At 35.8% G+C, this 26,076-nt stretch overlaps 1 protein-coding gene and 2 pseudogenes across 1 annotated transcript; 1 reads left to right on the top strand and 2 right to left on the bottom strand.

Annotated features, from left to right (window-relative positions):
- Positions 1–735: 735 nt before the first annotated feature.
- LOC103958512 (elicitor-responsive protein 3) lies at positions 736–3,242 on the bottom strand. The gene is made up of 5 exons (XM_018650193.2): positions 2,846–3,242; positions 2,687–2,752; positions 1,554–1,680; positions 1,191–1,317; positions 736–971 (listed from the first exon to the last, which is right to left on the bottom strand). The coding sequence occupies exons 1-5, from the start codon at positions 2,910–2,912 to the stop codon at positions 915–917; spliced, it is 444 nt and encodes a 147-aa protein (XP_018505709.2). The 5' UTR covers positions 2,913–3,242; the 3' UTR covers positions 736–914.
- Positions 3,243–3,873: 631 nt separating this feature from the next.
- Positions 3,874–4,900, top strand: LOC108868031 (annotated as a pseudogene).
- A 7,105-nt stretch (positions 4,901–12,005) lies between these two features.
- LOC125479845 lies at positions 12,006–12,835 on the bottom strand (annotated as a pseudogene).
- Between the last annotated feature and the right edge of the window lie 13,241 nt (positions 12,836–26,076).

Genomic DNA, 26,076 nt, shown 5'->3' with positions numbered 1-26,076 from the left:
CAGAAAATTTTGAGGCAAAAAGGATTTAAGCTCCGAGAGGTGAGAGCGACCGTGAAGATGGAAATGAGAGGAAACAAAATGGGTGAGAGCGACCACGAAGCAAAGATGGAAACAAAACGGGAGAAAATATAACCCAAACAAAGTACCACGCGATGACCAACACGTGGGCTTGACAAAACTATGCTTCAACTATAGTAAAAGCAAATACAACCTATAATAAAACTGAAACAAAGTCCAATTCCGTCAAATGCAACCAAACAAAGGGCACTGGTGTAATTTCGCTGTACAAAGACTCAACCAAACAGGACAGCAACACCAAAACGGAGGGCATTTTCGTCCGCGCACTGTCCATGAACAATATCACTGTTTTGGGGTTTTAGTATAGGAATTATGTGCTTACTTCTTACCAAATGCACAATCTACATTTTATGACCCACTAATAAAATCAAATTAGTTTGGATTTTGGACAGTTTGGGCTATAAGATTGATGGGAGGCTTTGGACCAACCCACTGGTAGTTTGTGGTTGAGTTAAGTCTTATAATAGGCTTGCAATATTCAGTATTAAACTAGTCATTTATAAGATATATATATATATATATTTATTTATTTTTTTTTAATTTATGAGACTTGAATCTAAGATTATTTGCGTATAAATAGCTAAATAATATCATTAAACCGTAGTGGTAATTGTTTGCTATTGGTTTAGGAATATTTGAGTCAACATTACAGAAACTAAACGTCAAAAACAAGTATAATTTTATTATTACAATGCGTTCCATTGCTAACACTGAAATCTCCAAAACCAGAGATTAACGTGCGTATTATTCTTCACAGCAAATAAAAAGATAAAAAAAGCAACATTTCATAAAGTAGTGGCGTCGAGAAAAAGCACATCCTTCAGGCATCCACCATGTCAATCTTCTTCTTCTTCCTCGTCATCACAGCAATCACCACGGTTTTCATGGCCAGGCTAAGAAAAAACGAAAATATTATATATATATATGCAATTAATATTATTTTCTTAAAATATATATTATTGTCGTTAACAAAATACAGATATCTGAAGCAAATGGAGGAAAAATCAGTGTTATATTAGTTCAGCTTTTAGCATATAGTACATACATACATACATACATACATACATACATATATATATATATATATATATTCATTCATACAGAATTAATACCTCAGGATTGAAATAGAGGCCAATGGTAATCTCTCCTTTGACTTTGTCATGCCTCATTACCTCGTATGGCGTTGGTGGCATTCTCCCCTCGCAACCAGTGTCGGTTACTATTGCATCTAGCGGAATTCTGTATCGACATTAAGTTTTAGAATAAGTTTTGGTTCTTTATCTCTCTCTCTATCGACAAGCTTATTCGTAAGATATTTTACTGGACTTCACACATTGTATTTTAATGATCCGAATTACTTTTTAGCTCTCCAAGACTGCCGTAAACCTAACATTCAAGCTGCAAAGCGTAATTTAACGGTTACATTATGCAAAGTTTGCAGAATACTGCATGCATGGAGATTGCAAAGTACTTACTTTAATTCTCCTACGTAATCATCAAGGGAACCACTGTCCTGGTCATATATTTTTATCCCGAGATCATCTTCAGCACCAGCAATGGTGAATAGCAGAGTTTCGTTCCAGTCTGGCATAGACCCCTGACCTGCACCATCATTTTTTCTTTTTCTTATTACTTTTGCTGATATATGCCATTAATGATTCAACGTAACATATTATTCTTTTTCTGTTTCCAATATCATTTTGCTCAGCTTCCTGTAAAATTAATTTGTCACTCACTATGGTCGAATTCGCAACTCTACTAGAAAATGTATTAGTAATTGTGTTAGTTTTGTGCTTCGGAATAGCGCATTACTCATTATTAATAATGCATGTAAGAGTATAGTATAAAATAGTAGTAGTGGAAGAAGGAATGCTAGGGAGACCAAATTTTGTAAACCAAATTTGCAAACCAAATAATGTGGTATAAAATAGTAGTAGTGGAAGAAGAAGAAGAAGAAGAAGAAGAAGAAGAAAGAATGCTTTGGTCTAGGAATGCTAGGGAGACCAAATTTTGTAAACCAAATTTGCAAACCAAATAATGTGGTATAAAATAGTAGTAGTGGAAGAAGAAGAAGAAGAAGAAGAAGAAGAAGAAGAAGAAGAAGAAGAAGAAGAAGGAATGCTAGGGAGACCAAATTTTGTAAACCAAATTTGCAAACCAAATAATGTGGTTGTTGATGATTAGATTATTACTTAAGTGTTGATTAACGTGCTTATTTCCTATTAATGACACATCATTTGATTTGCAAATTTCGTTTAAAATTTTAGTCACCCTAACATTACCTATATAATAATATAAAAGAAGTGGGTCTTATTAATGTATGTGAAATCCACTGTACTAGTGAATATGTTAGCAATATTTTTATATTTTTATTGGAATGGAGGATATTATCTACACTAAGGAGGGTGAGGGAGTGGGATATGCCTCATAAAGAGCTAGCACTAACGTGGTTCAAATTCGTCTTTGGCGAAAATGGAATCTAAAATCTCTCACTGACAAGTGAAAAATAATACTACTAGACCGTAGTACTAACATGGTAGCGATAAATATTAGTTTAATGTATCCTAATAGCATTGCATAAAAAGTTGAGGTAGACTAGAAAACTGACCGCGTGCCACGCCGCTCTTCTTCTGCTGATCTTTGTAGGTGATTACACAATAAGGATCCATCATCGCTACATCCAATAATATTAGGTGTTAGAAACAAATTCGAAGCCGGAAGACAAACTGAAGAGCCATATGCAAAACGAGAGAGAGAACTTAATTACCGACGTCCATATTTTTCAGTTCCTTAGCACCAACAAGTTGAACTTCTAGGGTTCCTCGAGGCGCCATTTTTCAGAAAGAACGTACGGTACGTACAAATTAATCCCTAGAGAGAGAGAGAGAGCTGTGATGTGAGTTTACCGATCGATCGAGTTATGACCCTGTTTTTTTCTTCTCTGGATCTGTCTTTTTATTACATTACATGCCAGAGATTATATACATATTTGGCGTCTAGCTAGAGAATCCAAAATAAAACATGACTGACCGTACAAAGAGCATGTATGGTTGATTTGCAGCCGTGAAGGCCAAATCAAAGGGAAGCCTGTGGAGCTAGTCCTTAGGGAAAATATGTACGGCTAGCGTTTTTATAACTTTCGATCTCATCCACTACTGTAACAAAAAAAATATATATAGGGAAATATCCCAAAATGGGACAATTTCTTAATCTTGGGACAAAAATGGGACAAACCGGCCATGCACGTAACATGCCCACCATGCACAAAACCGAATTACTAAAATGGCCACATATAAATACTAAAAATCCTTAGCTCATTTCATCAATGTTCTTATTGGCTGGAGAGGGATGTCGAAAGCTCTATGAGCTCTGGGTTTCTAGGTTGAGCTCAAATCTCTGAGCTCCGATTTCGAATAGAGGGAAGTTGAGAGTGAAGCTTCAAAGTGATGTTTCTTGTTTGCATCAATGTTCCATCCTTAAAGATGTGATTTTTGTACCAAATTTTGCATTTTGGCCGGAAAATTTCATTCTTTCCGGCCAATGAAGTTGGGCAGCCATATTTCCACTGCCATCAGGTTCGTCTGTCTTTCTCTCATCTATTTCTCTTTCTAACTTGGTCATTGTTTCCATTTCTGCAACTAATTACTTGTTTGTTCAATTAGGTTTTTTGGATTTGCAAAGATGGGAAGTCGAACAAAAGAGGGATGGGGAAGAGAGGGCTCGAAATGTGTTATGGAAATCTTTATTTGTTTGTGGGTTTTGTTATTTTAGATTTCTGGGTTTCAATTTTTGGGTTTCAATCTTAGAGTTTTGCATTTTAATTGATGCACAATATTTGTTAATTTTGTTCTGAACTTGCAAATGTTTGTGAATTCGATCTCGAATCGGTGTTTGTTTGAAAAAGTTTGTGAATTAGAAGTCTTGGTACAGTATGTAAGAAATTGTACACGGAATGCACAGTTATCTTACTTAAAGCATTTGCATTCGCACAATTATCTTACTTAAGGCAATCTCTTTTGTGTACATGTTGGATGAAGAAAGTAACAAAAGGGAATGTCAACAATAAAGTTATGGGATCTTGGTGGTTGACCCAAGTTTCAAAACATGTGGGAAAGATATTGTCGTGCAGTTTCCACTATTGTGTATGTTTCTGCTTATTTGTACAGTTTGTAGGCATATGATTTGAATGTTTTTTTTTTTTTTTTCCCAACTATGACAGTAAACATTATAGTTATTGTTGGTGACACACTAGAATTGTTAATCTTTTGTTTATATATGCAATGATACGAATGCCAGTCTTCCATAAGATGTTTTATCTTCCAAAACTAACTATATGTTATGTTGACTTTGTCCCTTTTTTTTTCAAGTTGCAGTTGTGTTGCAGTTGTTGCTAATTGTGATAACTTGCAAGTTTGAAGAAAAGAACTTGATGACCTCTTAAGAAAGGCATCGCTAAATGGTATTCCAGTGCTGGTACTACATAATGAGATTGACAAAAAGGAAGCTCCGTCTAAAGAGGGTTTTTCATAAGAAATGTAAGTGAACCTTTTCATACTTTGTAAGGAATACGGTTGCCCATTGTGGTGGTTTACTTTGAACAAATTGATGTTTGTGTTATTTGTTACATATGAATGTGTTTGTTTTACATATGAATTATGTTAGTTTTACATACGAATCGTGTGTTGATCAACGTATTTTGCTGTCCAGGGATCTGAAATCCATCACCGATAAGGAAGTTTGTTGGTTCATGATATCCTCCAAGAACTCTACAAACATTAATAGTCATGATTGGCTTGTTAAGTATTCAAAGTCAAATATTTGAGGTTTTTCTTGTTGGGACTAATGGTATTACATTTTCGAGAGTGGATTTCAACAAAGTTATCAAAGTGACTGTTTGGGACTAATGGTATTACATTTTCGAGAGTGGATTTCAACAAAGTTATCAAAGTGACTGTTGTTTGCTCAGTTGGGTTTGTCAATATTTAACCATTCATCATCATCTTCTGTTATGTGGTCGGCAAACGTATTGGGGCTGTTGCAATAGCCTTATGTCAATGTTTTGGTTTACACGTATACACTTAGTCTTTGTGAATTGTGAAGTACACACTACTATTGTTACATATGATATGATTATTTTGGTTAACGAATTTGACATTGTGAGTTGTTTAATGTGCAAATTACAATCTTTTGGATATATGTGATCCTTCCGGATAATGTTGTAATTGTATCCACTATATGAATAACATGGCATAAATGGTGTCATATAAATATTAAAAGCAACTCGCTGCCCAATCTCCAACTTTATGCATAATATGTGCATATAGTGTATATTTTATGTTCTTGTCATGTGCATATAGTATATATTTAATATGCTTGACATGTGCACTGTATGTACATGACATGTGCATTTCCTTTGCATGACGTGTGCATAGTGATATAGTGTTTATGTCATGTACGTCGTACGTACAATGTATATAGTGCATACTTACATATTTCATACTCTTCACTTTAAGGTACTTTAGGACATGGAACGTGGCTCCTATAACAAATACACATAGTCCTTATTGTTTATTATCCATGCTCCACATCTCAGGCAGTATGAACCCACCTCCCACTAAGGTCCCACTATGGTCGGATGCAACGTTTAAAGTAACGAGTACTTTAGCTAGCAAACAAAGAGTTTTGGGTACTACGGATGTGCCTTTTGAAGATGGCGATGACATAGATTGGGTTACCATGGTGGACTTTGAATCATGGTAGTATAGATTTGATTCAACTACCTAGACCAATTTTACAACTCAAAATGTGATGTACACACTAATAAGGTACAACCAAATAGAGGTGCACGTGTCGAAAATCGAAAGGGAAAGAGAAACGGTTGTGGAAGGCATGAATGAATCTACTATCAATTCTTATGCTTACATGAAAATCCTAAGCTATGGTGTAGAGGGAAACGCAGATTGACAACCGTATTTGAAAATGGGTGACCTTTTTGTTGACAAGCAAGATCTGTCAAGAAGGCTTTGATTGAAATCAAATAAAGGGAATTTTCAGTACAAGGTCGATACATCTTTGAAGGGGCGTTTCATTGTCAAGTGTAAGGATGCCCGGTGTCCATGGCGGATTTTTGTATACCGGAAAGGTATTGGGGAGTTTAGGATTGCCAAAGATGAAGTCTTCTACCTATATGATTTAGCTTTGTTGAAGGATCGTCACCCGCAAGTCAATACACGGCTTATTGGTCACATGATAAGGGAAAAGTTCAATGATCCCAATATGGTGTACAATGCCACAGATGTTGTGCACGATGTTAAAACCACTCTCGAGGTCACAATTAGCTATAAGTCAACATCTCAGGCTAGATGACTAACATTGGCATAAGATATGGTTCACCTGGGGACTCATATGCCAATCCTCCCACCGATTGTGTCGAATTTGAGAGGCTAAATTTGGGCAACAAGCCAACCATTCTAACTGACAAAGACCATTGTTTTTGGTACTTTTTCTTTGTAATTGGTGCATTAGTCAGGGGTTTCTTGTCATAGATGCGGCCAATTATTGTAGTTGATGCATCTCCCTTGAAGTCTAAGTACAAAGGTGTCTTCTTAGTCACGATAATATTTGACTGTAACTGCAACATCTACCCTTTGGCTTTCAGCATAGGCGACACAGAGAACGATGATTGCTAGGAGCAGTTTTTCAAGCAAATTCACGGAATGTTTGGGGATGTACCGAATTTGGTTATAATTTTGGATTGCAACGCAAGCATCATAATTGTGGTCAATAAGGTTTTCAAAAAAGCTTAACATAGTTTATGCATGTATCACTTGAAAGGGAATATTAAGGCCAAGTTTTGCCTAAAAAGGATAACTTTTTCTACCACTATCACAAGGCAACTAAATCCTATTTCTATGCTGAGTTTGACACACATTTCATCAAGGTGAGAGACTTGGTAGCATAGTACCTAAATGATGTGAGTGTGGAAAAGTGGTCTCGGGCTCGAATGAATGGGAAGAGGTACAACGTAATGACCATTAACATTGCCGAGAGATTAATCCGATTTAACTTTACGAGGGGGTTGCCCATACTTTACTTGATCGATTTCCTTAGGGCTGTGTTGCAAATATGGTTTTGTCAAAGGTAGGATATAATGCGTATGATCACCACCACGTTGTATGCAAGGCACATGCATGTCCATAAAGTAAGCGACACCGAGTTTCATGTTTACCACGCGGACGGTGAAGTTATGGCCGATATAAATTACAAGACTTACACTTGCCAAAAATTTAATCTTGAACAATTGCCCTGCAAACACGCCATTACAGCTTGCTTATTTGCAAACTACAACTTCTATAAGTTGGCTTCGAACTATTATAGTCGTGTAGCATGGGAGGCAGCTTATTCTGATTCCATATACCTGGTATTTCCTGCTATGCAATGGAACATAAAACATGCAGCTGAACGCATGTTAGTCCTTCCTCTGATAGGTAAGGTACTGGCCTGGAGACCTAAGAAACGGTGTATCCCGTCCTAAGGAGAAGATATAGTCCATCAGAAATGCAAGCATTGCTGGAAGCTTAGTCTTAACCAACGAACTTGCAGGGAACTTGTTGATATCCCCAACACCACATGATTGTTTCCCTTGCATGGGGTGTCCCTGTAATGTGCATGTCATGGTATATTTCGATTAAAGTGTTTTTTTTTTTTTTTTTTTGTTTAAATGGTAGAAGCAGCTCCTTATGCATAGGTTGTGCATATATTGTGCATCCATTCAGTCATGCATTTGCTCTGCAAATACGAAGAATATTCGATTGTCATGTTTATAACCCACATTCAATGTGATGGGGTTTGTGTGAAAAAATGATATTTATACCAGTCTACCATGATGTGGGTGAAAGCCCATTGGGACAAATTAAGTGGCCAAATATAACCCTAATTAAAACTCTTTTTTTACAACACATTATTATTAAACATTTATGAATTGACATGAGAAGAAATGACATCTTCCACATTTACATGGAATGCACACCTCAAGTAGGTTAGGACAAGACATAAAGGTGAGGTCATGTACAACACATGTATAACTTATCTACCTTGTCTTATCAATTAGGTTATGAAGCCAACCAATACATTTCCAAACAAACCATGGAAGCCAACTTTTGCTAACCAATTTCCATTTTTTAGCTTGGGATTTACACAACTATGAGGATGATACCTTTTCCATTAAAAGAAGCCTTAAAATAATGGGGTAAGTATCATCCTATTTGTTGCCAAATGTTGAGGAGAATCCCAAATCACACATTACATTGCTCTTTATCACACATTTTTTTGTTAAAAAATTTGGGAAAGTATCCCACCAAGGTATTTTTTGGTGCCATGTATCCATCCTTTGTTTAGGGAACTACAACAATTTGCTGGCGCCAATTTCTTGCCTTTTTCATAGGCAATCATGTCTTTGTTCACCTATTAAACCACAACATTTCACATTATTAACTCCACACATGCGCGCGCGCGCACACACACACACTAACAGATTGCAAACTTCATCACAAGATTAGCCTAGACGCCTGAAATAGTTCAACAATGTTTGGTTATACAACATCGATCGAGGAATCTGACCATGAGAACGAAGTCACTACCAACTTCGATTTCAATGCGTCAAACCTCATGGCTAAGGAACAAGCCGCATTTTTCAAGAAAAAGAGGCATGTAGGGCAAGAATTGAGTTGTTGAAGTCTATCGAGGAGCTTGAAACACAAACTGAAATAGTGTTCGTATGATGATAGGGTTACCTTGAGATGAAGAAGAAGAAGGCTTACGAGGAAGGAGTTGAGTTGTTCTTGGCATACGCCAATCTTCACAGTGGCACCAAGGGCAACATAGATTGGCTTGATGTCGACGTGACCGACAATCCCAGCTTCCTTCATAGGCGTGGCATTAGCCACCCTTTTTTGTAGACTGTGAAGGTCTCTTTTTGTGCAGTCTTCCAAAGTTGAAACTTACAGAGACCTTCTCAACTTGCTGCACCACTATCCTTCTTTTGAAATTGGGGCATTGGAGCATCAAGATAATACTTTTGATCACTTTGATGCAATATGTATTGTTGCTCATTCTAATGAAATGGGATTAATGACTACTTCCACTTCTACTTTTTACCATTTAGTGTACCATGCTTTCAGTTATCCTTAAAAGAAGTTAAAAAGTTTTTGACAAAAACTAAAGAACTTAAGAAAATATACAAAATTCTACTTGGACAATATGTACAAAACATGTGCATGTATTGTGCACATCATGTGCATACCATGTGCATATTATGTGCCTAGGACATGCATTATGTGCATGGTACATGCATGGAAAACTCATATGTACTGTGCATAAGACATGCATAGAATGTGCACGAAAATTATAAATACTAAATTTTCAAATTTTTCTCTAGAGGGAAATTCAAACCACTGCCCAAAATTTAGGGCCCAATTTTTAATTTTGGGAAACTTACGAGACATCTCATTTTTTTTAATTTAGTTGTCCTTTGATTTTGGTGATTTTGGGTGTATATAAAGAAACACAAAAGACCCCATTCTCTCATCCCTCTAATGAAGAAATCCATATCAAAGTCAATCAATGAAACCTTCACCTTCCCGTTCCCACCAGGGCCAGTCAAAAAATTTGCCCTCATTTCATATAAAAAAAATATTTGTTTTCACACGTCAAACATCGACAAAATTATATTTAGAAAAATACTTCAAACTCAATAATTTAGAAACACAGAATAATTAATTTATTTTGTAGAGAAGGAAACTAAAAAACTTCAAGCTTTCAAGTAGATAGATTATGAGTTTTGTTTTCAATCTGAACTTTTAAAATGTTTTTGTATAAACCGTGAGTTATCTTTTCTTATTTACTAACCTCATCAATATAAGACTTCAAAAATATTAATGTTTTTGAGTCTTTAAAGATATGTATAAGTAATAAATGAACACTAAATTAAACCTTTTTATGACACGTAATATTATTTGCAAATTTGGTCTAAAAAATTAGTCTACGCATTACTCTTTGCTGAAGATTAGACTTGAATTGGAACAGATATTTAAAAATAGCAACCCACATAGCTAGTAAATAAATTAACAACCAAACAAAAATTTGTAAAAATTGAAAAAAATAAACATGCACATAGCATTTCGAACTTAGGACCTCTCGTTAATTTTAAACAACAAAAACCATTGCTTCTAATTAAACTTCTGGATCATTTAGCCGAATTTTATAAATTTATACTGTTATGAAAAGAAATTTGTAAAAATTGGAATGTAGATAAACACACATGATGTTTTGAACCTAAGACCTCCTCATTTATTTTAAACAACAAAACCACTAGTTCTAGTTAAATTTCTTTGTCACTAAACCAAATTTTATAAATTTATACTCTTATAAAAACATATATAAATATACCGCCCTAATAATTTTGGTGCCCCCAATTTTTTTAGGCCCCGGACGGTCGCCCTGCCCGCACTGGGCCTGAGCCGGGCCTAGTTTCCACCCTTGGTCTGCTCGCACCTCTCCCCATAAATCTTCTTCTTCATATTCCCACTCATGCTTACCTCTTTCCTCCCCCTGGATGGAAGACATAGGCTCGTTCGAGCCGAATGAGCTTGAAACAATTGTAGGGATGATTACTATGCATGAGGAAGATCGCGCGAAGAACATTGCATCCTTGAAGTAGAAATTGAAAAGGGCTTGTCGACCAGTGGAGATGTTAGCGGCAAAAGAGATCGAGAAGTTCATGTCATCCGCGATGTACAATCACGCCTTGGCTAAGCAATACAAACAAGGCTTTTGGTCGGGACTTATCAAGGGCTTTGAGATATTTCACCGCTATGCAATGAAAGTGGATGTCAACGGGAAGTGGACGAATTCATAAAATCTACATTCCAGTGACATATTCATATAATCTATTCACAATATTTTTAACAATAAGTAGTTTGATACTACCAACCATTTGATCATTTTAATATGCTGCTAATTTAGGCTTCTCAAATTGTATATGAAAATAGTATCATCTTAAACAATCTTAAAATCCGCAACATCGCGCGAGCATTTTTGCTAGTTAATTTGAAGCTCAGAATAGCCACATAATAGTACCTCACGTCGACACAATTCGATCGACTCGACCATTGTTGCTAGGTCTTATAAGACAACCAAGTCAAGTCTTTCCTTAGATCCAAAATTTATTTGTGGTGAAGGTGTATATAAAATCCGTAGGAAAAAGCTTGTTGGTAGAACTTTGGCATATAGCCTAATCAAGTGATATAATTCCATTAGACAAACTATAAAGAAATCATAGTGTTTTTAGTTCTTAGCAACGATTAGGTTTGCAAAGATTAGGGTTTGTGTGGACGTAGACATTTCTCTTTTATTCTTTTTCAAATAATAAAAAATTAAAAAGGAAGAGGAAGTAGGGCATGTGTGGGTGTACGTACTCCTCTTTTGTTCTTACCAAAAATAGGGTCTATATAGGTGTAGATAACCCTAATTTGTATTAAATTCGTCATGTACCAAATTCGAATTTATAACTTCTTACTTATAAAAGAAGATAAACACCACTAGACTGTAGTATTAAGTGACAATTTTTTTTAGTGTGCTATATAAACGAACTTTTGTCATAGATACTAGGCTAATAGGGCTCTTTAACCCTTGAGTTATAGTTATGCTCAATTTAAGATCACTCTTTCCACCATTATTCATCAAGTCATAGCATCATATGAAAAATTAAAATGAAAAAATAACAAATACGCGCGATATCCATATAAATCATACAACATGAAATGCGTAAAATACTGTATTTGCATATAAAGCCCTCAAATTTTAAAACTATTGCGTACATAAAACCTTTTTAGTACTTTTTAGCCTATTCCATGTCTCACGAGATCAAGGGAGTAACTAATTTCAAGGGAAGAACACAACCTTGTAGTTAGTCCCACTAGGGCAAGTAAAAGTACTTGTTGGATCATCCTTTGGATAACTATAAGCATCCCTACACTGATTTTTAAAAAATTTGGATAAATTTGTAGGTCCACACCTCCCAGAATTGCAACAATACTGGTCCGTTTAAAACACAGTACAAGGGTTGTGACACCCACCTGGAGCCCTCAACTCATTTGGGCATTGCATGTTAATATCTTGAGCACATTTGATCCCCCTTGTGCACCCATTTGACGTGGGACTGAATTCCATTGGAACATTGAAACCATCTACCAGTGAAATGTCGAAAAAGTCCATGTTACCGAATTGGTTTAGGGCATACTCGGCTAGGGTGTTTTGGGGTGAGCCATAGGCTTTGCATTGGAGGAGTCCTCCACAGTCACTGGTTTGGCATTTTCCACGACCTGAGTTGTTGAAGGCGTAGTTTGTTCGGGCCCAAATTCGTGCCATTGTTGTTCCCGGGTTCACGTTTAGGGTCCAGGTTTCTCCACGGTTGAGTTGCCTGCCACCACCAGGTATTGTGGCTGCCCAGACGATATAGGGGCTGTTGTTGCGGACGTCGAACCTTGCTGCATGGGACAGGGTAAAGTGGAGAGGGATGAGAAGGAGGAGGAAGAAAGTAATGGGGATGTGCTGGATGAAACTCATTTTTGGGGTTTGATTTTCTATTGTGGGGTTTGGTTTTCTATAGTAGGGTTTGATGTTGGGATTGTAGGGGGTTTATAAAGAGGTCTTGCCTTTTAGGGTTTGGGGTTGTTTCTAGGGTAGGTGTGATTACGTGTTTTTGATATTTGGTAGGGGTGAAAAAGAAGAGATGAATGCTTATCATGTGGTTTTACACGTTTGAGATGTTTTTGGCTTGAACTTGAAGATTGAAAACATATCCTCACTGAAAAAAGGCAAGCAGGCCACCTGGATTTTGCACCGAATAGTTCATCCTTATCAGTATATCATGACCTCAGAAATTATGTCTTTGTATGATTTTGTTCATGCATAGCTTGCAGCTGGTGAGTATACAATGTTCTTCATCCCACAGAAAAAAATGTGATGAGACATATATTGTGTGCGTGTGTATATATATATATATATTTATATTGTAGGGATAATCTATGAGATGCAACTTGAAAAAATAGACAATTCGAAATCATTGAAGTTCTACATCCATTTTTTTAGTCGCTTCGATGAAACATGAATTTTTTTTTAATTGGAATTAAAAAGGTACTAAAGCGGACATATAACGAGCACTAGCAAAATCAATGTTCTAAAAATCCCCACCTAGGCGTTAGGCGACTGGCCACCACCTCGATTACTTCCTAGGCATTTAAAAATTAAGAAAGGGCACCCAGACCTGCCTAGGCACCCACCTAGGTTGCGACTCTCATTTAGATGAAAAATAGATAACTTTCATTGTACATTTTATTTTTTTCAATAAATTGTAATAGACTTCTTGAATGCTTAGATGAACACACATTATATTCCTCATGTTTTCATTATATCCTAATGCTTTACAATTTATGACATTATATTTTGCAATTTATGTATCTCAATGCAATTATGTATTTTTTAAGTCAAAGCATGAAATTATATATTCGATATATAATAAATTTATTTCAATCCTAGCTGCTAGGCCCCAGCTGACCATCCAAGTAGCATCTAGTGTTTTCTAGAACCCTGAGTAAAATAGATCAATAATGATGTGTTTTGATGTGTAAGTAATTGGACAGATACTACTATTAGACTTATTATATTTAAAAAAGGCCCAAAGCCAATCCCAGAGAAGAATTAAACTTCATAGGGTCCTTCTGTCCAGTTGCAGATCGTTACACCTTTAATACAAGTCGGAACTTACTCAACAAGGAATTTTGCTACCTTAGGACCGTTATTGTTATACCTATCTAGTGCAATGTATGGAATATATGGCAAAGGTGGAGTGTTAGAGTGGTTCTATTGAACGGTCATGTCATATAGGCCCGTATCGGATAAAAAAGGGATCCTATCAACTTGTTCCGACTAGGCCTGGCAATTCTTGACACGATCCGATAACCTGACACGATACGACACGAAATTAACAAGTGTTCGGGTCAACACGATAACGAATCGGGTTATTATCGGGTAACCCGATAAACACCTATTAAGATAACGGGTTAGTTCGGGTATACACGTGGGTAACACGATACACAATAAGCAAAATATTAATTATGATTTTATAACCCTAAAAAAATATTATAATAATTATATATATATTAATTTAACAATTTTATACCCATAAAAACTATAATAATTATATATATAATTAAATATTAAAAATTGGTGACCATTGGATCGGCTTAAATATACATATCATTCAATTTCTTAAGTGTTATACGTACAAAATAAATAAATTTAAATCTACTTAATAAATATATATATATATATATATATGTATACCATTGAATTTGATGGGATACGAATTTTACGAAACTAATTCCAACGATCCAACCATCAAACTTATTTGTATATGCTTCGAAATCGCATCAGCAAAAAATCTCAAAATATAAACATTCAGAGATCAAGTAACGGGACAAAACTTTTCAACGGCTATCAATGAAAAATCACGATTTAACAGTTATTTTAACTCCAATTTTGATGATTTTTTTACAGCTACACTCCTGGACCCTATATGAATACAGTGAATGAACTCGATCTTCAATTTAAAATATTTACACTATCGAATACCACAAAATCTTATGTTATACTTAATGAAAGTATGAATAAACTCTTAAGTGTTAGTGAATATATAGTTTTGATGGGATATGCATTTTACAAAACTAGCTTCAACAATCCAACCGTCAAGCATGTTTGTATATACTTCGAGATTGCATAAACCAAAAATCGCAAAAAAACAAACATTCAGAGATCAAGTAACGGGACAAAACTTTTCGACGGTTATTAACGAAAAATCACGATTTAACGGTTATTTTAACTCTAATTTTGATGATTTTTTTACAGCTACACTCCTTGAACCTATATGAATACAATGAATAAACTCGATCTTCAATTTAAAATATTTACATGGATACCACAAAATCTTATGTTATACTTAATGAAAGTATGAATAAACTCTTTAAGTGTTAGTGAATCTATCATTTTGATGGGATACATATTCTACAAAACTAATTCCAATGATCCAACCATGAAACTTGTTTGTATATACTTCGAGATTGTATATCCTTCGAGATCGCATAAGCTAAAAATCGCAAAAAACAAATATTTAGAGATCAAGTAACAGGACAAAACTTTTCGACGGTTATCAATGAAAAATCACAATTTAATGGTTATTTTAACTTCGATTTTGATGATTTTTTACAGCTACACTCCTTGACCCTACATGAATACAAAGAATGAACTCGATCTTCAATTTAAAATATTTATACTAGTGGATACCACAAAATCTTATGTTATACTTAATGAAAGTATAAATAAACTCTAAGTGTTAGTGAATCTATCGTTTTGATGGGATACGCATTGTATGAAACTAATTTCAACGATCCAACCATCAAACTTGTTTGTATATGCTTCAAGATCGTATACGCAAAAAATCGCAAAAAACAAACATTTAGAGATCAAGTAACGGGACAAAACTTTTCGACAGTTATCAACAAAAAATCACGATTCAACGGTTATTTTAAATCCGATTTTGATGATTTTTTACAGCTTAACTCCTTGACCCTATATGATTACAATGAATGAATTCAATCTTTAATTTAAAATATTTAAAATCTTATGTCATGATGATCGATGAAAATTGAGGATTTTGTAAAAAGAATAACTGCAAGCTTTGAGTTCCATTGGCAAGGTTTAAACTTTCGAGAAAGACTTCACAACCTTGAAAACAAGAACTCTTTCATTTTGCATATCCTTGCACATTTAATATTTTGTAATAGACTAGTAGTGTATGGATGTTTGTTTATCAGACTCTTATTTTCAAGTGTAGATGTAGTACCTAAACGACAAATGTGTTTTAATGTTTTGAAGTAATATTTATGTGGCAATGTGTGGTATGTGCAAATTTAAGAAAAAATATATATTTTTCTTAATGGGTCATAACGGGTGTGATACGACAAGACCTATTAAGATAACAGGTGTTACACGAACACGACAAACTTTGCAAATGGGAAGTGTGGTCCATTTTCTTTCCATCATAGGCCTCAAACTTCAGCAGCTGTTAAATCTCTGGGACGGTACCTGGAGCATGAGTTCAATACATAAGAGGATTCGGTTAGTGATCAATGTGGCCATGTAATCTCTGCATATGCGTCTCCAGATGTCGATGTTGGTGCATAACCTGTTTTGACCTAGGAATGTTCATTCTATGCATATGTAAAGGGAAATGGTAAAAGTGTAGTCGTTGCAGATTTTTTAACAGGTTATCTGCAATTTCTGTTGTTTGAATTTTTGCCCAAAATGAAGGAATCTATTCCTTTTTTGGTTCACCTTATCTTCGATCTTAAAAAATTCCTATCACGTTGAAGTTGTAATGTTCTTCACATTTACTCTTTGGTTAAACGCTCTTGCTGATTAATGGGTGCTTTATGATTAAGTTTGTTGAGCTGGCTATTAATTGTTGCAGTAAATATATCGACATTCATATTCCATCATACCTTGAGAGGCAAGTAATTGGTGCTACAAACTTACTCTTTTCATGTCCTTAGATACCCCAAACCCAAAAGATGAAACTTTGGGGGCAGAATCCAACTTTGCATTTTTACTTTTATTCAACTCCGCCTAGCCGTCTAGGCACTAAGCCCTAACCCACCACCCGACTAGCGTCTAACATCTTTTAGAATATTGTTCCCATCTCACATGTATTTTGGGGCAGTAAAGTTGTAATGCTGTGATTTTTAACAACTAGAAGAAAAAGGGGGAACCAAATGTAAGTCCACTATGATCACAATGAGATATGTGACTGGTATTTTGATCTGTAACCGGTGTTTGGAGCTGTGTTAGTAATTTTCTTTTTCTGTACGAAACAAATTGTCTGCAAAAAAATTCTTCAGTTCACACGAAATCTTTCATTAGACCACAAGATGCAATCTGGCACGGTATACTCAGATGGCATCGTACAATTTTTGAGTACTTATATGAATTTCTGGGGAAGAGATTTAAAGAAGCCGAGAGATTACGCACGGAGTTTTCCATTTAAATCAGTAAATGAAAATTCACTGAAATACAATCTTTGTGTACAGAATGCATTCGCTTATACTGGATAAACTCATTCGTTAGAGCATTAGTCTACAGCTTCAGAAGGCCCTCCCATACTAGATGAGCATCTCTCCTTCCCCCTTTTCGCTCTGTATTTCCACTAGCACTAGAACATACATTGGCAGCATGCAATCGAACGATTGGATTGGAATGGAGCAAATACTGGTATCAATGGATCATTACGCATGTCAAGCCGTGTCACATTATGGGAAAGGAAACTCAACTATTGTCTTGTTCTGCAGGTCTACTTTGCAGGGTCTTATATACCTTCGACTTGAAAGTTTCATTGAACATTCGTGAAATCCGAACCGGGAGAGGAACTGTTTACATTCTGCTTGCTGTACGTTGTGTTGGTGATCCAGTTGAGTAACCTTACTGCGTTGTCACAAAAGCGCATTTTACATAAGCATTCACAAACGAGCTATGACAAGAAATAATTTAGAGTTGCTATGAGGATAAAAAAAAATATGGGTATATTTTGCTATTTTTTTTCAATTAAGAAAATTAATTAATCCAACTCACTATGTGGTCCTAATAATAATCTTCTTGTTATGAATATTATTTAGTTTATGTGATTGTGCAAATCCTAAATATATTAGATTTTAAAGTACCCATTATTGTTGTAATTCTTTCCTTTTGAATTTATTCTTATTTTTATTCTATTAAGAGAACCTCCTTATCAACTTTTTTCCTCCCTTTTTCCTATTTTGCCCTCACTTGTGATATACATTATTGACAAAAGGAGGCCAAAATAGTAGTTTTGTACATTTTGACAAAATGACAATCATATCTCTATTTTTCCTATTTTACCCTCTTTTTTTTAGGAAATGACAATCATATACTTATTTTTCCAATTTTATCCTCACTTTTGATATACAATATTTACATAATGAGGACAAAACAGTAATTATGTAATATTAAAAAAAATATGCACTTATTAAGAGAAATTGAATAAGAGAAATTATTCACACACACAAAGTTGTTGCTCTCTACTAGTTATATTTACTTGAAGACAAGTTATTCTTTCCTCAAGGGGCACCATCTCTCTTCCCCTTAGAAAATTAGCCACAACACATTATCTTCACGCTCCTATGTTGCACTAGGGAATCTGAAAGGAATTCACATAATATGATATATTTTGGGGTAAAGTACAAAAAATTACCTCAACTATTGTGGTCACGACAGTTTCATACCTCATTTTTAAAATTGATAATGTCATACCGCATCTTACGAATTTGTGACAATGCCATACCTCTGTCAATTTTTCTGTTAGTTTTTCTGTTAAATGTTGACGTGGCAAGAGACGAGGACCACTTTCTATTAAAAAATTAATAAAATATTATTAAAAACTAAAAAAAATATTTAATATTTTTTAAATATTAAAATAATAAATAAAAGTAAAATTAAAAAAAAAAGGGTAAAGTACAAAAAACTACCTCAACTATTGGGGTCACGACAGTTTCATACCTCATCTTTTGAAATTGACAATGTCATACTGCATCTTACGAATTTGTGACAATGTCATACCTCCGTCAATTTTTCTGTTAATTTTTCTGTTAAGTACTGACGTGGCTTGATTCGGAACATACTTTCTATTAAAAAATTATTAAAAACTAAAAAATAATTATTTAAGATTTTTAAATATTAAAATAATAATAAAAAGCAAAGAAAAAAAAAAACCATCAGTTCGTCCCTCCCATCCCCCTCCCCCTCCTCTATCTTCTCCCCATCTTCATTTTCTTCCCCCCACCTGCAAACCCAAAAAAATAAAAAAAATAAAAAAATTTTGAAAACCCAACAACCCCCCGCGGAAGAACAAGAAGGAGAAGGAGGAGGAGGAGGAGGAGGAGGAAGAAGAAGAAGAAGAGGAAAAAAAGGAGGAAGGAAAAAAAAAAAAAAAATTCCCCCTGTTGGCGCAAAACAAGAAGAAGGGAGAAGGAGAAGGAGAAGGTGGAAGAAGAAGAGGAAGAAAAGGAGGAGAGGAAGAAAAAATAAAAAAAAAAATTTGAAAACCCATCAACTCCCCCTGCGGAAGAAGAAGAAGGATTTTTTTTTTTTTGTTTTTTTTTTTGTTTTTTAAACCATCAACCCCCTGTGGAAGAAGAAGAGGAGGAAAAAAAGAAGGGAAAAAAAAAAAAATTTTGAAAACCCATCAAACCCCAAATCCACCACTTTCATCTATTCTCCACATCCTCTTCCGCACTCATCCTCCACCTTCTCTGCTCACCCATCTTCCCACCGACAGGATCTAGGGTTTTTTTTTTTTTTTTTTTTTTTTTTTTCTGGGTTGCAGGAGGGAGAAGAGTGTGGGTGGGTGTGGGTGTGGGTGTGGGGGGAAGACAAATTGGAATTTTTTTTTTTTTTTTTTTTTTTTTTGGGATTTGCAGGTGGGGGAAGAAGATGAAGATGGGGAGAAGAGAGAGGAGGGAGGAGGGGGGAGGGGAGGGACGAAATGAGGGGTTTTTTTTTCCTGCTTTTTATTATTATTTTAATATTTAAAAAATATTAAATAATTGTTTTTTAGTTTTTAATAATTTTTTAATAGAAAGTAGGTCCCGAATCAAGCCACGTCAACACTTAAAAGAAAAACTAACAGAAAAATTGATGGAGGTATGACATTGTCACAAATTCGTAAGATGCGGTATGACATTGTCAATTTTAAAAGATGAGATATGAAACTATCGTGACCCCAATAGTTGAGGCAGTTTTTTGTACTTTATCCTTTTTTTTTAATTTTACTTTTATTTATTATTTTAATATTTAAAAAATATTAAATATTTTTTTTTAGTTTTTAATAATATTTTATTAATTTTTTTAATAGAAAGTGGTCCCCATCTCTTGCCACGTCAGCATTTAACAGAAAAACTAACAGAAAAATTGACGGAGGTATGACATTGTCACAAATTCGTAAGATGCGGTATGACATTGTCAATTTTAAAAGATGAGGTATGAAACTGTCATGACCCCAATAGTTGAGGTAGTTTTTTGTACTTTACCCTATATTTTGAGTATAATGCAAACAGAATTTGAGAAGAATCTATAATTTGTAATACGAAAAGTTGGGTTCAATAATTTGTAATACGAAAAGTTGGGTTCATGTACTATGGTGAAAGCTCATGCAATCACGACTGAAAAAATATCAACAATTGAGACCATGTTTTAGAAGAACTGGATTGAGTGATGGTAATCGTGAACTAGTTTGTAGTAGAAATTGATATTATGGGGAGAGAGGGAGAGAGAGAGAGAGAGAGAGAGTTTTTTTGAAAGAAAAAAAAAAGAAAAAAGAAAAATCCGAGTGAGTCACAACTAGTAGCATTTACGCTTCCAAGACCTTAAGTTTGTGAATGAATACTATTGGAACCAAATTTGCACACCGCCGCAGGTGATAGAAATGCACAAATCTAAGTAACTTGTAAAAGAACAGACAACTGTGAGCTAGCCAAAACCTGGGGGTGTGTGTGTGTGCCAGTTAAAGACTCTAGGACGGTCAAGTTAGTAAGCAATATAAGACTCAAGTAGTGGATGAGATATTAAGTATGAAATAATTGCGTTACCAGAGATGAATCTAGAAGGTGTATTTATACCAGTCGAGAATGAGACCTTTTAGGATAGTATAATCCTTATTAAACGGGAAGAATCCCAGAGGATATCTAGGAAGTAGATATTGCATCCTCTTGTGAATGTGATTACTTGAGTCGCACACCAATCCTATATTGTAAGGACTTCAACATTGTAGGGAACCTTCTGATTCCTTATTGGATTAGGTTTTCATATCCTGCAAAAAAAGCATGATCAATCTCAGCGAAGTCGTCGGACTTCATCCACTGATTCCGGAACAGGAAGATTGTGGCATCAATGGTCCATTTATTTTTTCAGGTTGTACTATGCCATTAGGTATTAACGTGAACTTTGTTTGAACTTTAATTTTAGTATGATAAACTTACTTTTTTCAATTGGGTTGTACTAAAGTAATGTCAGACCATCTCCAAAGAAGATGTCAAATATGGTAAAGACGATTAAAAGATATTCAGGTGCTCTCTAATGGAGTTGTCATATATGATGTGGTTAAGTCATTTGACTCCTTGCATTTTAGCTGTCTTTTTTACAACATACAAAGGAGTTAAATATATTTAATTTATTTTTTTAATGCATGGCTCCCATTGACAATCAATAGAATAAAAACTAAAAATCAATTTTATTAGTTTTTAATAGTTAATGTAACTGTGGACTCAATATAATAATAAAATAAATATTTGACACATCTATTGGAAAAGAAGAAGATTTAACATTTGTATTTAATTGGCCACATTAGCCATCAAATAATTTTTTCGCATATTTTATTTGACATCCCCTTTGTAGATGTCCTCTCATAAGGCATTTTGATGTGGAACTTTGATTCAAGTTGAATTTTAGTATGGTGATTATCATGATTTTTCTTCAATTTAGTTATATTAATAGCATAAAGCATTTAGTTTGCAAATGACTAGATTTTGAACTCTTGAGTTTGTTTAAATGTTGAACACTCATTAATGCCAATTTTTAAACGGGTCTACAAGTGAGGCACAAACCGAAACCAAAACTGTTTGAAACCGAATCAAACCAAAACTAAATGGTTTGGTTTCATTTCAGTTCTTACCCTAAAACCGCACCGAACAAAATAGAAATAAATTTCAGTTCCGATTTTGGTTTTATCCTAAAACTGCACCGAATCAAACTTGCTCACCCCTAGTTATGTGGGAGACCGAAAGAGTTTTACCAATTTGTGAGTTAACCAAACCGCTGGTTTTGGTATGTCGGGCTTCCAATATTTCGTTAATGGTTTGGGCACTTTATAAGTCAATTGAGACGTGCGAGTAAACACTGGGTGGTTTAAATTTGGTCTACACTCGGAATGTGCCTTAGCTTTAAAGCCCTCCTCAAGAATCGAAAATATGTTCTTTACCGTACAAAGAAATGGAAAAGTTAGAGGTAAACGAATCCTGATCTTCTGTGGATTTGTCCTTTAGGTATCGTTTAGTATGTAGACGGGACAGGACGGAACGGAATGGAACGGGACGGGACGGGACGGGACGGGACAGGATGGAACAGAACGGAGCGGGAGCAAAGATGCCCTCAGATGGAAACAAGGAGGAAGAAGAAGGAGACGGAGAGGTTATAATTTTGTGTTCCACGGATGTGGAATGAGTCGTTCCAGAGGGGTGAGGTGGAACGAAAATTCACCCAAAACTCGTCCCGTGGAACAGTTCGTTCCACCCGTTTTAGGCGCACCAAACGTGGAACAGAACGTCTTGTCCCACTTTGTTCTGTTCTGTCCCACATACCAAACAGTACCTTAAAGTCAGCATAGTTTGTCGATCACATCACGTGTGAACCTTTCCTGCTCGGAATGTGGAAGAAAAATGTAGGAAACTTTTATTAGAGTTGCTTTTTGATGCGTCTCTTGAAATCTCACAGGCCGTGTTTCTGAAAAAAGAAGAATTAAATATCCTAATTTCACTCCAACCAATACCGAAGTCTTTTGTTATAAAACCGCACACTTATTTTATTATAGGTTAGAAATAATATCGGTGTTGTTGAAAGTATTCTGTTGTATTGGAGCAAACTTGTATGTATTTGTGATGGGTGGGTCCTCTTTGCTACCCGTGATAATAGTGGGTCCTTTCGCCCTGCATGTTGGGTGAGTCCCCTTGGCTCCATGTGATTGCCAATGTGTGAATCTCCCACGTGTGACCCACTAATTAGGTCTTGCGTGAGGGGCGTGTTGAAATCCAACATCAGTCGTGTCTCTGAGAAAAGAAGAGTTTAATATCGATGTTGTTGGAAGTATACCTTTGACTCGTCTCTTGGATAATTCTACAATGTCTTATTATTTGTGTTTTTGTGCCGACCACTACCTTGTACAATTTGGCATGGACGACCTTGTTTATGAAACTAGGTGGATTAGTTAAAAGACTTGGATCGAATAAATAACACTTACTTGGACCAATTCCAACAATTATTATAACTTTTGAATCTATAACAATTTCTCTATTGATTTTTTCTGCTGAGTGATATACTTTCCCACCATGCAATTGCATTGCAAGTTAATTCACATGGAAGAATATTCATATGTGCAGACTAGAGACGGCTAGCTAATCACTAATCATTCACAGCCCGCCGTATGCTGCTTCACAACATTGTGGAAAAAAAACAAAACAAATCAAAAGAAAAGAAAAGATTATTCTTAATAATAATTCATATATGCATTCGAGTCTGTGAGTCACGAACTTTGGAGTACTGACTAAGCACTTGACTTTTTGTTTAGTGAGTGAATGCACTAATTAACTGCTGTCAGATGTTTATGCTATGCTTGTAGTGATAGTGCGTGTTTGGGATGTTAATTAGACCATCTCCAATCAAGGTATGTGGTACAATTAGCTGAATAAGGATCCTCTCTATCTTCTTTTGGTGGGGATTCTGGGAATCCGTGTATCTTATCCATCATTCATACATTGTGCAGTCAAAAATCATTTTAAATTTTATTATTTAAAATTGAATACAAACAGGAACTGAGAAAAACTAACCACACGATATACAATTCACGGATCCTCAAAATTCTCACAAAGAGAATCGGAAGAAGATCCGAATTCCAATTAGCCCTAAAATTGAACAAAACAATCTCCAACCAAAGAACATTTTACAAATTTACAAATGGGCGTATTTTAGGCCTCAAATCAATTCGCAGAAGGCCTAAAAAGTGCCAATGCTCAGCAGTCGGTAATATTTTCCACTCGTGAAGCTCACCGCTTAATGGCTTGGTAAAGAGGTACTTGGGCATACTAAAAAGTAATAAAAATATAGAGGGGTTAATATTTAGCTCTCTATGAATTGAAGCATATCAAAGGATATCACACCTCTAAAAAAATTATATTTTTGAGAGCTAAAATTGTGTCCAGAATATTTGTTAACCCTTCATAGTTAAAGACGGCCTTATTTCAAGTTTTTGTGATTGGAGTGGTAGTGTTTGGTGCTTGGAGTGGAATGTGAGGAGGTTTGTGAAGGCCGGCCAAACAAGGGCCAAGAATAACCTCTTGGGGAAGGAAACAGAGGGAAGACCAAGACTTGAAAGTTGAGATGATGCTACTTGAAACAGCATTGTACCCCTTCCACGACGTCAAAAAGTGATGGTGGATTGGGCTGGCGCTGGGGCTCTGAGCGCGTGTGTGAGGCCTGTCTGGAAGAGATGCTTGCACCAGCATAGGCTCCTACAGCAGTTGGTGTTGCTCTTTCTTAGGCCAGGCGGATAGGTCAATGGGCACCGACTGAGAGCTGCGAGGCTGAAGTCAGTGCAGATTAAAGTCGCATAACTGAATTGCCGTGCCTGGTGAAGCTAAATACGGAGATTTCTATGGGATTTCTAGAGACTAGCATGCATATTCAATTCGAAATTCATATACACAAGCAATATAAGCATATTATCAAAGTTATAGTCATGCGAATCCCTTTCAAAAAGCATAGGTTCATAGTTAATGCATCAAAGAATCAAATTAAAATAGAAAGAGTGATTTATGTGTTATATCTTTGGACCTTGCTTTGAATCCAATAAGTGACCACCTTCAAGAGGAAAGAGTGATTTATGTGTTATATATTTGGACCTTGCTTTGAATCCAATAAGTGACCACCTTCAAGATCTTTCCTGTTAGAACTGCTTCCTTCTTGCTTCCTGCACCTTGAAGAACTTGGAACTCCTTGATTCTCCTTGAGCTCCCAAAATTGAAGGCCGCTAATGATCCACACCCACTAGTGTAGTGAGATGGATGAAGGAATAATCAAAGAGATAAGAGAAGGCTAGCACTTTTCTCTTTATGGTGACCGGCCTATGTGTGAGGAAAGAGAGTGTTTTTGTTTCTTTTTAGGTCCTAATTAGAAAGGCAATAAGGCGATTGGTATCAATCTAATTGATAGATGGTTTAAATATGACAGATGATAACCCAAAATTTACTCATTTTATCATGCCTATAAATATAAATATACATTATAAATTCGACGACTCTTGCAGGTTCTTTGCCCAGAGTACTTCGCGGAAGGTCTTTTGGGGACAGACAGACATGCATCAAGCCTTGCCATATCTCGTCCATGACGGTATCGATCTTGGGGTTTTCGTTGTGCACTGGGGCGTACAGTTGGTTGCGGTGTGATTTGGGAGGAATCTCCATTGAGGTAGAGTGATTTGGTCAGGAGGAATATGAGTTCATTCTCAACAAAAGCAGTAATAGTTTGAACAAATTTGCGCACCGCCATAGATGGTGAAGGCATAAACTCAAGCAACCTATAAAATAGAAAACAACCATAAGCAAGTCTAAGATCAGGAGGGGTTGTGGGTGTGCCAACCAAAGGCTCTCAAACGGTTAAGTTAGTAAGTAGCTTTAGACTCAAGCAGTGGGCAAAAGAATTAGAGTATTGAGATTGTGTTACCAGAGATGAACCTTAGATAGGTATACTTAAACCGTGGGGAGAGAGACCTTTTTAGGATAGGATTCTTGTTCTAAGCCAGGAGAATTTTAGATGATATCTAGAAGTAGATACTGCACTTTCTTAGGAGTTGTGATTACTTGTAGCGCACGTCAATTCCTAAATTGTAGAAACTCCCAGACTTAGAATCTAATTGAATCCATATTCGGATCGGATCGCGTGTCTTGCGGAACAAGCATGATTATCTGGCGGAGTCGCTCGGACTTCGTCTATTGCCTCGGAATAGAATGATGGTGGCACCGCTGCTCCGTCGAATCCAACTTCACTCAA

Source organism: the organism of the source record quoted next, unplaced genomic scaffold (genome assembly GCF_019419815.1).
Source record: "Pyrus x bretschneideri cultivar Hongxiangsu unplaced genomic scaffold, Pyrus_bretschneideri_v1 Contig3, whole genome shotgun sequence".
Classification (NCBI taxonomy): domain Eukaryota; kingdom Viridiplantae; phylum Streptophyta; class Magnoliopsida; order Rosales; family Rosaceae; genus Pyrus; species Pyrus x bretschneideri.
The sequence above is the reverse complement of the archived record's forward strand: the minus strand, read 5'-3'. Positions and strand labels throughout refer to the sequence as shown.

Excerpts from the sequence above, each read along its gene's own strand:
- LOC103958512 (XM_018650193.2), bottom strand. The coding sequence starts at position 2,912 with ATGGCGCCTCGAGGAACCCTAGAAGTTCAACTTGTTGGTGCTAAGGAA. Across the intron at positions 1,681-2,686 it reads GAAGAGCGGCGTGGCACGCG|GTCAGGGGTCTATGCCAGAC; the intron begins GTCAGTTTTCTA and ends ATGATGGTGCAG. Across the intron at positions 972-1,190 it reads GCCTCTATTTCAATCCTGAG|CCTGGCCATGAAAACCGTGG; the intron begins GTATTAATTCTG and ends GTTTTTTCTTAG.